The sequence below is a fragment of the Gossypium hirsutum genome, chromosome D06, assembly GCF_007990345.1.
Source record: "Gossypium hirsutum isolate 1008001.06 chromosome D06, Gossypium_hirsutum_v2.1, whole genome shotgun sequence".
Taxonomy (NCBI): Eukaryota; Viridiplantae; Streptophyta; class Magnoliopsida; order Malvales; family Malvaceae; genus Gossypium; species Gossypium hirsutum.
In genome coordinates this window covers 63,254,329-63,268,475 of record NC_053442.1, presented here as the reverse complement: position 1 = coordinate 63,268,475, position 14,147 = coordinate 63,254,329, and the positions used below count along the sequence as shown (strand labels likewise).

At 33.7% G+C, this 14,147-nt stretch overlaps 1 protein-coding gene across 3 annotated transcripts; it reads right to left on the bottom strand.

Annotated features, from left to right (window-relative positions):
- Window positions 1-6,288: 6,288 nt before the first annotated feature.
- On the bottom strand, window positions 6,289-13,925 carry LOC121202991 (chaperone protein dnaJ 10). 3 transcript variants are annotated; one of them, XM_041096149.1, is made up of 10 exons: window positions 13,555-13,925; window positions 13,255-13,314; window positions 11,621-11,703; window positions 11,335-11,494; window positions 9,393-9,522; window positions 9,051-9,209; window positions 8,292-8,470; window positions 7,791-7,871; window positions 7,521-7,682; window positions 6,289-6,660 (listed from the first exon to the last, which is right to left on the bottom strand). In XM_041096149.1, exons 1-10 carry the CDS (start codon window positions 13,639-13,641, stop codon window positions 6,577-6,579), a joined length of 1,185 nt encoding a protein of 394 aa, XP_040952083.1. In that variant the 5' UTR covers window positions 13,642-13,925; the 3' UTR covers window positions 6,289-6,576. The 3 variants fall into 3 exon arrangements, with proteins under 3 accessions (XP_040952083.1, XP_040952084.1, XP_040952085.1); XM_041096150.1 differs by having other exon boundaries at window positions 11,621-11,713; window positions 13,890-13,915; XM_041096151.1 differs by having other exon boundaries at window positions 11,621-11,713; window positions 13,555-13,883.
- Window positions 13,926-14,147: the final 222 nt, after the last annotated feature.

The following is a 14,147-nucleotide window of genomic DNA, read 5'->3' as shown; positions in this document are numbered from 1 at the left end:
GCTATTCGTCCCTATGGAGTATGGCCTGTATGCAATTGGCTTTGTGAACAGTTGCGGATCATTAATATTACATCTTAATTCATGAAGGGATCAACAAGCTTTTCATGTTTTTGTCATAAATGTAACTGACATGACGAATCTACCAGACAATCTTAATATAAAATCTTCTATTCTAGTTGCCAAAAATGCCTTCATCTTAGCTTTAGCAACAATTAAAGATTTAAGGTACCCACAAAAGTAGGAGAAATTTACTATGGGTAAGTGTTAATTTGATGATTTTTAATTTTTACATTTCAGTTTTAATCAAATGATAATAATTGAATTTATTAAGTTTAATTATTTTCTAAAAACAACAAATATATTATTATGTATAATGTTATGTCAACTTGTTATTTTCATATATTACTCCCAAAAAAGCTAGTCAATAGATTTAACTAGTCATATGCGTAAAGACAAATTTTAAAATTCGAAAAGTATCCAACATTAAAAATGATTTGATTGAATATGATTCCTTCAAATTCTACTGGGTATAAAGAGGAGCATTTATTTCATTTTATCCCCACCTTTGAGGAAGCAACTGTAATTGACGTGGCGGTAAAAGAAGGCGTACTGGATGCAACAAATCACACAGCAGTTATATTCAAAAAGAACACCCAACCGAAACCTTTAGGCGAAGAGGTTGGAGGCAATCCAAATATTTTCGAAAATCGTCTAAATATGAAGAACAATGGGGGGAGTGGAGTTAAAGCGCCTGGCCAGAAAGGAGGGTGGAAAATAAATAAAACCTTAAAGGGTCCAGGTAATAAATTCAAGACTTCTGAAAACTTGCGAGTTTCTTGCGCTGAATCTATGAAGATGGCAGTGGATCTTCTTACGTGAATTGGATGGATATGTCGATAATGATTTGTCGCTGGAAGAAGGAGAGCGGCTAGATAATTCTATCCATGATCGACGGTAAGATAAGTTTCTCCTTTCCTTCTTTTTTAATTTTTATTATGAATTTTTCTATTCTATCTTGGAATGTGCAAGGTACACAAATGTTAATTTTTCGAGAGTATTTTGAGAGCATGACAACCATTATAAGCTGGATATAGTCAATCTTCTTGAGCCTATGGTTAGTGGGTCTAAAGTCGATACTATTATTGCTAAGTTGGGTCTGGAGAAATCACATCGAGTGGAAGCGATTGGCTTCTCTGGTGGTATTTGGTTAGGCTGGAAAAATCTATTGATGTTGAGGTGTTGGGTAATCATCCTCAATTCATTCTGGTTCGCATTTACTCCATTCTCCACTCTCAACCGATTTTTATTGCCTTTGTGTATGGCAGTCTTGATAAGCAGAAAAGGAAAGTTTTGTGGAGGGATCTGAGCCTTTCTATTCCGGTGAGGCAATGGCCATGGTTGGCCATTGGCGATTTTAATGCCATTCTCTCTTCGGAAGATAAAAAAGATGGATATGTGAGAGGTCGAAAATACCCGTTTTTTGGTGAATTTAAGGATAAGGCTCAACTACATGATCTGGGATTTCAAGGTCCTTTTACTTGGCATTGCGGTAATATTTTTGAGAGACTTGATCAGGCTTTGGGTAATGAAGCTTGGATGAAGTCCTTTCCAAATTGCTTGGTAACTCGCCTCCCAAGAATTAAATCGGATCATAGGCTGCTTTTACTTAATTTACAGTCGATCTCTAATTTTTCTAAACATCGTCCCTTTCCATTTTTAGCTAGATGGTTGAAGCACCCGATTTTTCAGAATGTGTAAGGGACAATTGGAGATTTGATGGAGACATGACTAGAATGTTAGCTGATTTCATCGATAAGCTCAGGAATTGGAATAAGTGCGTTTATGGTCACATTAATCATCGTAAAAGGCGGCTAATCCACAAGCTCTCCAACATACAATGGGTCATGGACTCTAGCTCAACAGGAATTGGAGGTTCAGGAGGAGATTAATAATATCTTGCATCATGAGGAGGTGCTTTGGAAACAAAAATCGAGATGTGAGTAGTTAAAGTTAGGGGATCGCAACACCAAGTATTTCCACAGACGTACAATACAAAGAAGAAATTTCAATAGAATAGCTGCTTTGTATAACTCAATGGGGAGTGGGTTTTTGAATCCGAGGCCCTTAAAACTGGAGCGGTTAATTTCTTTCAAAGCCTCTATGGAGAGGTTCCATGTCCGTTGGGAAATATGCCTCCAAGAACTTTTTTGAGACTTGATCACGAAGATATCGTCTTTCTTGGGAGATCTGTCATAAATGAAGAAATAAAGACTGCCCTGTTCAATATGGCTCTACTGAAAGCATCTGGCAGTGATGGTTTCCACGCTTTGTTCTTTTAGAATCAGTGGGATAATTTAAGAGGAGTTATTTGCGAATGGGTTTAGAAGATTTTTGGAGGAGGGAATATAGACTCGGAATTTAATAATACCCTTATCATCTTAGTTCCAAAAGTTTCTAATCCTAAAAACCTTACGCAATTCAAACACATTAGCCTTTGTTCGGTGTTATATAAACTGGTTATGAAGGTCATTGCGAACAGGTTTAAGAGTACTTTTTCGAAGCTTATAATCCAAGAGCAAACTGGGTTCATAGCGGGGAGAAGTATTATCGATAACGTTGTCATTGCTCAGGAAGCCTACATTCCATGAGGTTCAAGAAGAATCTCCAATAGATGCAGGGGCGAAGCCAGAACAAATTTTTAGGGGGAGCCAGATGAAAATTTAATTTTTTATAGTCTATATCTTTATAATTTTAAAAGGATTAAATCGATTTTTATAATTTTAAATGAAATTTTACCTTTACTAATTTAAAATTTTTAAAAAAATTTAAGGGCCTAAATAACAATTTTACATTTTAGGGGGGGTCGGGGCACCTGCCAGCCCCCCTAAATCCGCCTCTGAATAGATGGCTATCAAGATTGATTTGGAGAAAGCTTATAATAGAGTGCATTGGGACTTTGTAGAAGCCTCACTCAAAGTAGTAGGTATCCGTTCTTCTTTAATACAGGTTATTATGAATGCTATTTCGACCTCTACCATGCAGGTCCTATGGAATGGAGTTCCAACTTTTAAATTCAAGCCGATAAGGAGAATTCGTCAAGGATGTCCTTTATTGCTTTATCTCTTTGTATATGTATGGAATGGTTGAGACATCGTTTTCAATCAACCATTTCGTCTGAAGAGCGGAGTCCTATCCAATTATCGCACACAAGGCCAAATCTTTCTCATTTATTCTTTGCAGATGACCTAGTGATCTTCGGTAAAGCTGAGTTGAAGCATAGTGGTCTTTTCAAAAGCTTTTTGGGTAATTTTTGTGAGCTCTCGGGTCATTAGGTTAATGCCAGGAAGACCAATGTCTTTTGTTTTGTTGGTGTTAAAGAGTTAAGGAGAAAGATTAACAATACCCTTGATTTTTAAGAAGTTAATGATCTGAGACATTATCTGGGGATTCCTCTTTTTCACCAAAGAGTTACAAATAGTATTTTGGATTTTTCGGTGGAAAGAGTTCGTAATCGCCCCTCAAGTTGGGATGCAAAAAAGCTCTTATTTGCAAGGAGGGTCACTTTAGCACAAACTGTTTTGCTTTCTATTCCGAGCTATCTCATGCAATTTATTTTGGTCCTTAAAGGTATCTATGATTCAATTGAAAAAATGGCAAGGCAATTTATTTGGGGTGCTTTTGATGGGAAAGGGAAAATGGTTCTAGTTGGATGGGACAATATTTGTCAGCCTCTGCTTTCAAAATAAAGCTTTTATGATGAAAATTGGGTATAGTCTTGTTACTAAGATAGAAGCCTTATAGGTTCAGGTCTTCAGAGCAAAATATGGATTAACTGAAAGTATGCCTGTTTGCATCATGAGGAGTAGATGTTCCTTCATGTGGAAATCTGTTGCTAAGGTTTGGCCTTTGTTATGTAATAACATGATTTGGTTAGTGGGCAATGGACACACCATTCGCTATTGGGAAGATGCTTGGGTTCCTAACATTGGTCCTTTAATGAATCATATCTTTTGACTCGCGAATATCATTCCTGATTGTAAAGTGTTCGAGATCAGAATGGAAAATGGCATGTGGAACATTGATTTGTTTCGGGTATAGTTATCAAAAGAAATAGTCCAATGTATCATTAGTGTCCCTCCCTCCATGGAGTCAGCCGAGCCAGATTATTTATCTTGGACTTGTACTACAACCGAAGTCTTTTCAGTCAAAGGCGCCTATTGGATGCTTAAGGTGGAGTGTTGGAGTCCAATGGATGACACTTGGAACATTGTCTGGAAAATCTCGGGACCTCAAAGAGTTAGGCAATTCATCCGGTTAGTCTTAAAACAAAGACTCTTAACGAGTTCTAAAAGAGTCCATAGAAGGATTGGACAAGATGAGTCATGCCACCTTTGTGGTCATGGTAATAAGGATATTCTACATGTACTTAGAGATTGCCTGTTTGTGAAGGATATTTGGAATCAAGTTATTCCATCTAATAAAAAAAGGCGGTTTTTTAATGGCGATCTTTCAAAATGGTTACTTTCAAATCTGCAAGTCCAATCAGAGAACAGCATGAGAGAGTCAACATGGGCTTGCTTTTTTGGACTAATTCTCTGGTGCATCTGGAAGAATCGAAACTTGTTCATCTTCCAAGGAAAATCTATGAATCTAGAAAAAATTATTAAGGTCTCTTATAGCTGGGCAAAACAATTTTATTTAGTCCACAAGGAAGATTTGGTGATGGAACCGCAATAGACTCCTATTCAATCAAGCTCAGGTATGTGCTTTTCCCTCAATACTGATAGTACTGTTCACTCTTGTTCTGGTCTTTCTGCTGCAGGTGGAGTAATATGTGACGGGAAAGGAAATTGGATCTTGGGGTATAATCATTACTTAGGGAAGTGTTCAGCCTTTGTTGTTGAGCTTTGAGGCATATTAGATAGTTTAAACCTATTCCAAAAGCAAGGATATAATGAAGTCATCATCCAATCTGACAACCTTGACGTTGTTGTTGCTATTAGTAATAACAAACTTGAAGGGTCAAATTCTACTCTGTTTAAGTGGATCCGTCAAATTCTATTAATGGAAGAAAAGGGGTGCTTGAGATATGTTCCCAGGGAGACTAACAAGATTGTTGATGCATTAGCAAAAATGGCTCTCTCAAATGATAAAGACTCGCACATGTTTGAAGTTCTTTCCATTGTCATACTAGTCTTTAATTGTAGATTCAAGAGGTCCCTATGTAATCTTTAGCTTAATTCACAAAAAAAAAATGATTTGATTGAGAATATGGATTGAATTTACAACTTTATACATAGTCCAGGACTAATGGCATAATTTAACTAAATAGATTTAACTACAACCATTTAAGTTGAACTAAAATTTCAAATTTCAAAAAAAAAAATGTATGCCTTGCGTACATTACAAAAATTAATAGTTGCATTTAACCAAAAACTATTATTAAAAGTTATATTTGAAGAAAAATGATGTATATATATATTTTTAAATGGTAGTTCTCTTAGTTTTTTTTTTCTAAGTTTTTGAAAGACAAGTAAAAATAGTGAATTTTTAAATAGTGTTACTGTTTTTTTTTTTACATGAAATGAAATTTTAAGACATAAATATATTGTTTAATTTTTAAGATTATAATTACATTGTCCTCATTTGTAATTTCATGAACTGAGTTAACATCTGTTAACTCGAAGCACTAAAATCAGTCAAACTTATAACAATTAGTATAGATTTTTTTAAAATTGCAGATGGAGTTTGCTGATAGATCATGCAGTCAATATGGTAAAGAAGAGGCTCATAAGCAACGTTGTTCATTAGCATTCTCATTTCTTACTTGAACACATTTAAATAAAATCCATGCTTTCCATTTTCATGAAGACATCAAGTTTCAACTACACTAATACCATTTTTAGAGGATCAACACCACAATAATAACATTTTCTATTTTAACTTCATGATTAAGGGGTATTATAAGTGTTGGGTTTATTATGATAAAAAAAAGATTCATCCAATATATATATATCACTAAAATAAATTATTACTTTGCTAAAATATTTTAAGAGTTTCTATATTTCTCAAATAAACACCAACTCAATCAAGAACTTAAAAGTAGTGACTCAACTTATATGCGTATTTAGACATGAATGCCAAGATATATCATTTAAAATACACAAAAAATAATTCTTTTAAAAAAATTGAATATATCCATATAGAAACTAGGTATATATACAAATCATTAACATGTCAAACCAAAACATAAATGAAAAAAAAACAAACTACAATTAAAGACCAGTATGACAATGGAAAGAACTATATATATATATATTACTATATGATATTATAGAGATCTAATCTGTCACAAAGATCATAAAAGGCATGCTTCACTATGGGGGTGGGATACGCTCTTGAAATCTCTCAAAACACAAAAAAAGTATGCATGATTAAATGATGTAACATTTGAAAGAAAAAAAAAAACCTTTTGCCAGTTGTAGCTGCACCCACAATATTGATACAAGATGATATAGCTGTATAATACAAGCGTATACCTTTACGAATCAAAGCCTCTCCATCTCTTCAGGTAATTCATGGATGTCTTTGTGCACCAGGCGGTGCTGTTGGCCTCGGCAATTGAGCATTAACAAAGTTAGGGGCCTCCACGTATGGGCTCTACAATGTCAAACGGTTTCAAACTCAGAATATACATACACATATATAGCTAAACCATGCAAGAGCAGCAGCAATACGGATGAGTAAGAAAAGTATTCAACTTAAGATCAATATTTGCCCGCTTCCAACATTAGAACCCATATTCTACATTGTGTATGCTTTTAAGATTAGATTTTAGAGTCCTCTCCAATTGATGGATTTTATATATTATACATGGATAAAAGTCCCATGGAGGCCCTGGTACTAGGATTTGGATTGTATTTTGCCCCTTCTACTAAAAAAAGGGCAAGTAATCCTTGAACTTTAGATCAAAGAGCAAATTGATCATTCTGTTAAAAATTTCATTCATTTCTTCAGTTAAAAACTGCTCCCTGTATGTTAGAATGAGGTACACGTGACACATTACGTGTAGTAGTCTGGTTATTCTATCAGCCACATCAGTTCTTGACAGTAGAAATTGATGATTTTTTAACAGAAAGAACCAATTTGCTTTTTGATGTAATGTACAAGGACTAATTTACCTAATTTTCTAGTAAAGGGGGAAAATACAATCTGACTCCTAGTATAGGAGCATCCATGGTACTTTTACCATTATACATGACATGGTAGAACTAGTTAAAGCCTTGTGAAAACTTAAGATCAATCTCAGATCCTTTAAATGCATCAATCTCAGATCCTTTAAATGCAACCCCAGTTGTCCAATTTATAGAAAGAAAAATATTTTTCAATGCAGGACTATATCTCAGTTAGGTAACAGCAGTCTTGAACAACAATAGAACTAATATATCAAACCCAAAGAAAGAGCTATGGCAATCATATGGATAAACTAAAGAATTTATCAATCAGCATAATAACCATACCTGTGGTGCCAATGGAGAAGGAGATAGTTCTTCCCGGGATGAGGACTTTGTTGATACATTTGGAGAACCACTGTTATAACTTGGCTCAACTCCATCTAATTTATGTCTTGCATTATTGCCTAGCACAGGATCACTCTCATTTCCATTTGTTGACTTGACACTCTATATTCATAGCATAGCATTTCCAAGAAAGCTCAGAATAATTGAAGAAAATAGTAAGATAAGAGGGAAAAAGTCGAAAAACATGAAAAACAACATGCATAGACACACCTGGAAGATTTTACCAAGAGTTTTCAACCCTTTTGCTCGTGCTCGAAGCTCTTCCTTTTTGCATTTTTGATCATGGAGAACCTAAAACAAAGGTTTGACAGATTATAACAAAAATACAACAAATATCGGTAAAAGTATCATGGAGGCCCCTATTCAAAAAACGGGCAAATTAGTCCATGTATGTTAGATCAAAAAGCAAATTGGTCCTTCTGTTAAAAATTTCATCCATTAAAAACTGATCCCTATATATCAGCATGAGGTAATGTGTTATTATCTGGTTATTCGTCAGCTGCGCCAGTTTTTAACAGCACAAATGGGTGAATTTTTAACAGAAAGGACCAATTTGCTATTTAATCCAATGTACAAGAACCAATTTGCCCATTTTTTCAGTAGAAGGGGCAAAATGCAATCTGAATGCTAGTACAGGGGCCTCCATGGTACTTTTACCAACAAATATCCAAACCAGTGTTATTAAGCGCAATAAGAGACTGATGAACCAACCATTTGACAAACACGAGAAAGAGTAGCTTCTATGTCAGCTACATTAAGCTTCCATAATGAATCAATCATCAGTTTCTTGTGAGATTGCATGTACTCCTCAAGCTCTTCCTCACTGTAATTTCCTTCTGCACTAAGCTGCTTCTTCATGTCTTCCTGCAGCTGAAGCAAAGCAATTGCACCTACACTCACAAGGGAAGAAAAATAATTAAACAGCACAACTGATTGATTCTTGAAATGGATTGAAAAGATGACCCACTATTGAAGTTAGCAGTTGAAAATCAAACGAATTACTAATAGAGGTGAATGTACCTGGGAGATCCCTGTATTTTAGGGATTTGATCAAATTAGTTCCTATATTATTAAATGGATCGATTTAGTCCTTTTACTATTAAAAAGAATCAAATAAGTCCAAATTGGAATAGAATTAACATTTATTGTTTAAAAAATATCATTTACTGTTTAACAAAGTTGATATTTTTAAATTTTTATCTTTCTATAAATGAAATCTTTTGTTTGGAATTGAACTGCAATTAAAAAGAATAATTTTCAAGACATTTTTTATACAGTAAATGTTAACTCTATTACAATTTAGACGTATTTGATTCTTTTTAATAATATAGGGATTAAATTGATCCATTTAATTATAGAGGGACTGATTTGATCCAGGCCCTATAATACAGGGACCTTTCAGGAACTTTAACCTACTAATAAATCATAGTTACTGTGTACAAACCATTTAAGTTTGCAGCATTTACTAACCTGTTGCTGCTGTTACTTGGGATTTAATAAAATGACCTTTGTTTCTAAACCATTCAGCAACGAAGGGTACACCCAAGTATATTGCTTTCTTTCCAAGTTCCTTTGCTGCTTGTCTTGCATAGATGTAACCAATTGTATTCAACATATCAACACCATATGCTGTAAAACATGTATGGAAAAATGTATCACAACTCAGAATAAATTATACAAAAGAAAAAGATACTGAGAAAACAAAAAATACAAAGCAAATGTGTCTATCCTAAATTAAGAATTGCTGGAAAATAGATGTACAAGAACAAATACACACACACACATACACACCAAGAGAACAAGGCATAGTACCTGCACTAGAGAGTCTTGATACTTCAGCTTCTGCATGATTAACAAAGTCCGCTTTGTTTCCTTGCACATATTGATTTAGTCGATCTTTCAATAATTGTGCAAGCTTATCTTCTCTTTCCTTCTGAACAACCTGTAGACAAGCATTTGCATAGAAAGTGATTGGAACATTGAAAGAGTGTGCAAGCAACAGTAAATAATTGTACCACCCCTTAAAAGATTTTGTTTTACTTCACACTGGTGCTACAACACTGAAAAGTCAGAATAAATTTAATAGGAAGAAAGTGGTGAGACCAAGGGATAATAATAATTATCTTTACAAAATGCCATCAAAATAAAATTTCATCATTGCACTGAGAATAATCATCTACATTAAGTTGATCAATTTCACATTGAAAAAGAAAGAATAGAGACAAATATATCATGTTTTACTCCCACAGCTTAGGATTGAACAAAAAATGTGAGACAAAAATGTACTCAAACCTCTCCAATTAGGATTGAACAAGGTTTTGTTTACCATTGACTATTAGACAATTGTACTAAGTTGGAGGCCCATGTACAAGAAGTCACCTGCGATGCGAGGTCTAGAAGGGTCATATGATTTAGCCTAGTTATTTAATAAAATACTTTTTTTTCATTTAAAATTGATAAAGAATAAAGAACAAGTAACAATTACCGCTTCCTTTCTCTTCCAAAATTGGTAAAGGGGGAAAAACACTAACAGACCAAGACCTAGATCCCTTGAGAAATCAAGGTCTATTTGTCTTTTCATAAAATAATTAGAACCACAACCCTAATCCAATGTATATATAAAACAGAAGACATGAAATGGATGTATGTGTCACCTTGAAAATATCAGGTGGTTTTGGAAAACTTGTCAAGTCAAAATTAGTTTTCCCCTATCTACAACTCTACCGTATCTATGAATTACAACAAATAAGTTGACAGAGGTGAGATACAAGGCAGACAACCATTTATCACCCTTAAAAATAATAGTGGCAATCTAACCATCTTCTTATCCTATAACGAACATAAATCAATTAGACGGCAAAAGATGGGATAGAGAATCCGTTGATGAATCCGCTTGTCTCCGAGGTATCTATGCTTTTCTTACTATAATACCTTGTTTTGACTGTATCGCACTATGCATCATTTAATAACCGAATAGATCGCCTATCTTTGGTTCAAATCAAATTTGAAATGGAGGAAATTCAAGTATATATAGAACTAAATAGATCCCGTCGACACGATTCCCTATACCCACTAATTTTTCTGGAGTATATTTATGCACTTGCTCATGAGCATGGTTTAAATAAATCGATGTTTTTTTTTAAATCATGGTTTAAATAATGTATAATCAATTCATTCAGTATTTCCTTTTTTAGAGGACAAATTCTCACATTTAAATTATGTGTTAGAGGCACTAATACCTCATCCCATCCATCTAGAAATCTTAGTTCAAGCCCTTCACTACTGGGTAAAAGATGCTTCATCTTTGCATTTATTACGGTTCTCTCTTTACGAGTGTCCTGCTTAGTTCACTGCAGTAAATGCTTCTGTTTGTAGTTTAATTTCTCTCCTAAAATTTCATATACCCTGTACCTTATTTCTAACAACTTATTTGTCCTCCACAGACACAGCCAAGTGTAGTCCTGCTTCAGGTTTGATCCAGTTTCTCTTTGATAAGATACTTGATCCCCCGAGATTTTCATGCCTAGCCCAGGTGAAAGTACTATGAGTCAGTTCTGAAAACTATCTTGCATTAGAAAAACCTATTCCAATTCTATATTCAACAATTTGGGAATTACAACTAAGGCAAAAGACAATTCACTATTTACTGACATAAACATCTCTTTGCCTATTACTTCCTGCAATCACTCACCCCGTCACAATTGAAATTCTTAGTAAAAGTCTATAGTCTACATGCTTAGATAAGTATTTTTACCTTCATTTTTTCCTGCACCTTTTTAGCATCAAACTGCTCCCCCTCTGTGAAAATGTCTAATGAGGCCATTGATGCCATAGCAAGTTGACCTATATATTCCTCAAAAAGCTCACTACCAAAGAGCATTGCAAATATTGCTGCAGGATCAATAATTGCTTCACTGCAAGCAAACAAAACCATCAAACAAATAGAATGGAGGAATATTATATTTCTTTCAATATTCTGATTAAAAATGTGTATGAGCCTTGAAATTCATATATTCATAGAATAAGAATAGGGAACTGACGTTGAGATTCCTGCTTTCCCATGAGCATCATATGCTTGTCGTTGTGCCGGATCACTTAATACTTGGTAAGCCTCTCCCAACACCTGAATAGAACTTAAGAAAATAAAAATTCTCAAAAATAAAAATAAAAAAAATCAAGGTCATTATTAGATTCAATGAAACTAATACAGACAGAGTAGAGCAGTTAGCACCTAAGACTTATAATGTTCAAAAGGCTGCACATATAATTGTACATTTAAACAATTTCCATCTTCCCTTTTTGGGTCCTTTTGAGGATATGATGATATGGTTTTAATTGAAGTTAACCTCAAATAATCAGAAATAATCAGAAATAGCTTATGTTTGCTGTTGTTGTTCTTCTACAAGAACACTAAGATTAAGATACATGATCACTATTCTTTAGCCAAGCAGCTTTAAGGTAGTGTCCGGTATGATTTGCAATATTACCATGGTAACCTAATCACTATTACAAGAGTGATCTTGTCCCTAGAGATTTAAATCACCATGTTTGGCTAACAATCATTAATTAAACAACTAGGAGTTAAAGATCATTCTGGTTGGTTTTATAATAATTAAATATTATATTGTTGAAAGCACCAAACCAGCGATGAATATTGTAAAAATTATACAAGTTAATGGTTTTAATATTATTTAAATAAAAAATTAGTAATAATTTATTTATTTTATAAATTATAATGAAGTACCATTAAATTATTAAGTTAAAAAAATATATTTATTGATAAGTAAATTAATATTTATAATTATATAATGTAAGAAAACATTAGAAAATAAAACTATATCTATTAAAATCATATAAAAAGAAAAACAAAAAAATATGTTATATATAATAAAAAAAAAGTTAAAAGAAAACACTACATTCAGTTTGGAAATAGGTAAAATGGATATTGGTTTGAAAATACAATAATTACTTAAAAATATATATAATTTTGAGAGAAAGTAAAATATCAATTTAAATATTAAATGGTTATTTTTGGCTATAGTAAATTTAACATAACACTTCACTTTGGTGATAAAAGTTTCCCACCCTTTTAGATGGGAAATAGATTACCCTCCAAGACATAATCACTCTCAGTGATCTAAGATCATTGCCACGTAAGATAATTGAGCACTTACCAAACATGATGATTTATCCCTATGCGTAGATCACCATGGTTTTTGGAGTGATCACCCCATACCAAACACCACCTAAGTGATTTAATAACAATCGCATACAACTAAGAATTTCACGGCAGGATGATGAAAATGGTTAATTCTGGTTCAATCAAGATAATAAAATCTGTAACAGGTCAAGGTCAAAAAAAAAGTTGTGCAGAAATTGAACTTCGTTTTGATGTTTAAAGCAGAATTTTCTATCTTGAAGGCTACAAGCACACAACTTAAGCAGAAAGCAGATAAAAGGAACCACAGTTTACACAAGAGTATAGTATTCAATTTCACTTTCCAAGCAGAGGTCTGACTAGTTATGCTCTAAAAGAAAAGGTATTAAACAAGTGTCATAAACTTTGCCAAGGTTAAACAACAAAGAAAACAATAAAGGATTATTTAAACTATCATTTTCTTTCTCTATTTCTTTCTTGTTTAGGTGTTGAACATTTAAAAATGTAAGGACTTGCCTGAAAATTCTGAGCTGCTTGAGGATCATTAGGATTTTTATCTGGATGGACCTGCCGTGCCTACATACAATAATGAAAGTGAAGAGTAGTCATCTGAAGAGCGTTATACTGTTTCATCCCGAAAAAAGGGGAAAATTATTAGAACTGAATAAAAAATGTAGCATGAACAGGGAAACTTGTAACGGAACCTCTGAATTTAAAACCAGTTAGAACCCGAAACGGATCTACCAACATAAAATCATTTAAAAAAAAGCCTGAAAAAGATGATCCAATCTAATAAAATATAACAAAAAAAAATACGTTCATATAATAAGCTTTCTTGATTTCAGACTCTGTCGCAGAAGGGCTGACCCCTAAAATGTCGTAGAAATCAGTTTCTTTCACCATTGCCGATCAAAAACTCAACTTTGCAACAGTTAATCAATCAATTAAAATTTTCAAAAGAATGAAAAGGAAATAAGGATTTTGGTGCTCGATCGGAATTAAAATTTGAAATGGAAGAAAGAAAAATCAAAAATGAAAATGAAAAATAATGCGAAATCGTTGGAAAAAGAAAAGGGGAAAAATTGGAGAAGAAATATTCCAAAATCAAATGAAATCGCGTATTTGGCGTAACTCCACGCGCAGGCTCACACCTCTCATCGTTGACTATTGCCGATTCTGCCCGCGGCAGCCTAGTTACTTTCATTTTTATTTTATTTTATTTTATTTTTATTTCCTTTTCTTTTATTCTTGGGTTAATTCCATCAAAGCCCCTTCAATTATGAATCGAATTTCAAATTGGCATCTGAACTTTGGATGTTACAATTGAACCCTCAACCTAAAGGATTATTTTCATTTAACCACTTCAGTCAGTTTAATTGTCAGCTTTTTTTTTAAAAAAGATTGAGAAG

Bases quoted from the DNA above. Each gene is read 5' to 3' on its own strand.
- LOC121202991 (XM_041096149.1), bottom strand. From the start codon at position 13,641: ATGGTGAAAGAAACTGATTTCTACGACATTTTAGGGGTCAGCCCTTCT. The intron at 9,210-9,392 runs GTACTATGCCTT...CATGTTTTACAG, and splicing joins ATCAAGACTCTCTAGTGCAG to CATATGGTGTTGATATGTTG. The intron at 7,683-7,790 runs GTGTGTCTATGC...CTATGAATATAG, and splicing joins CTCTTGGTAAAATCTTCCAG to AGTGTCAAGTCAACAAATGG.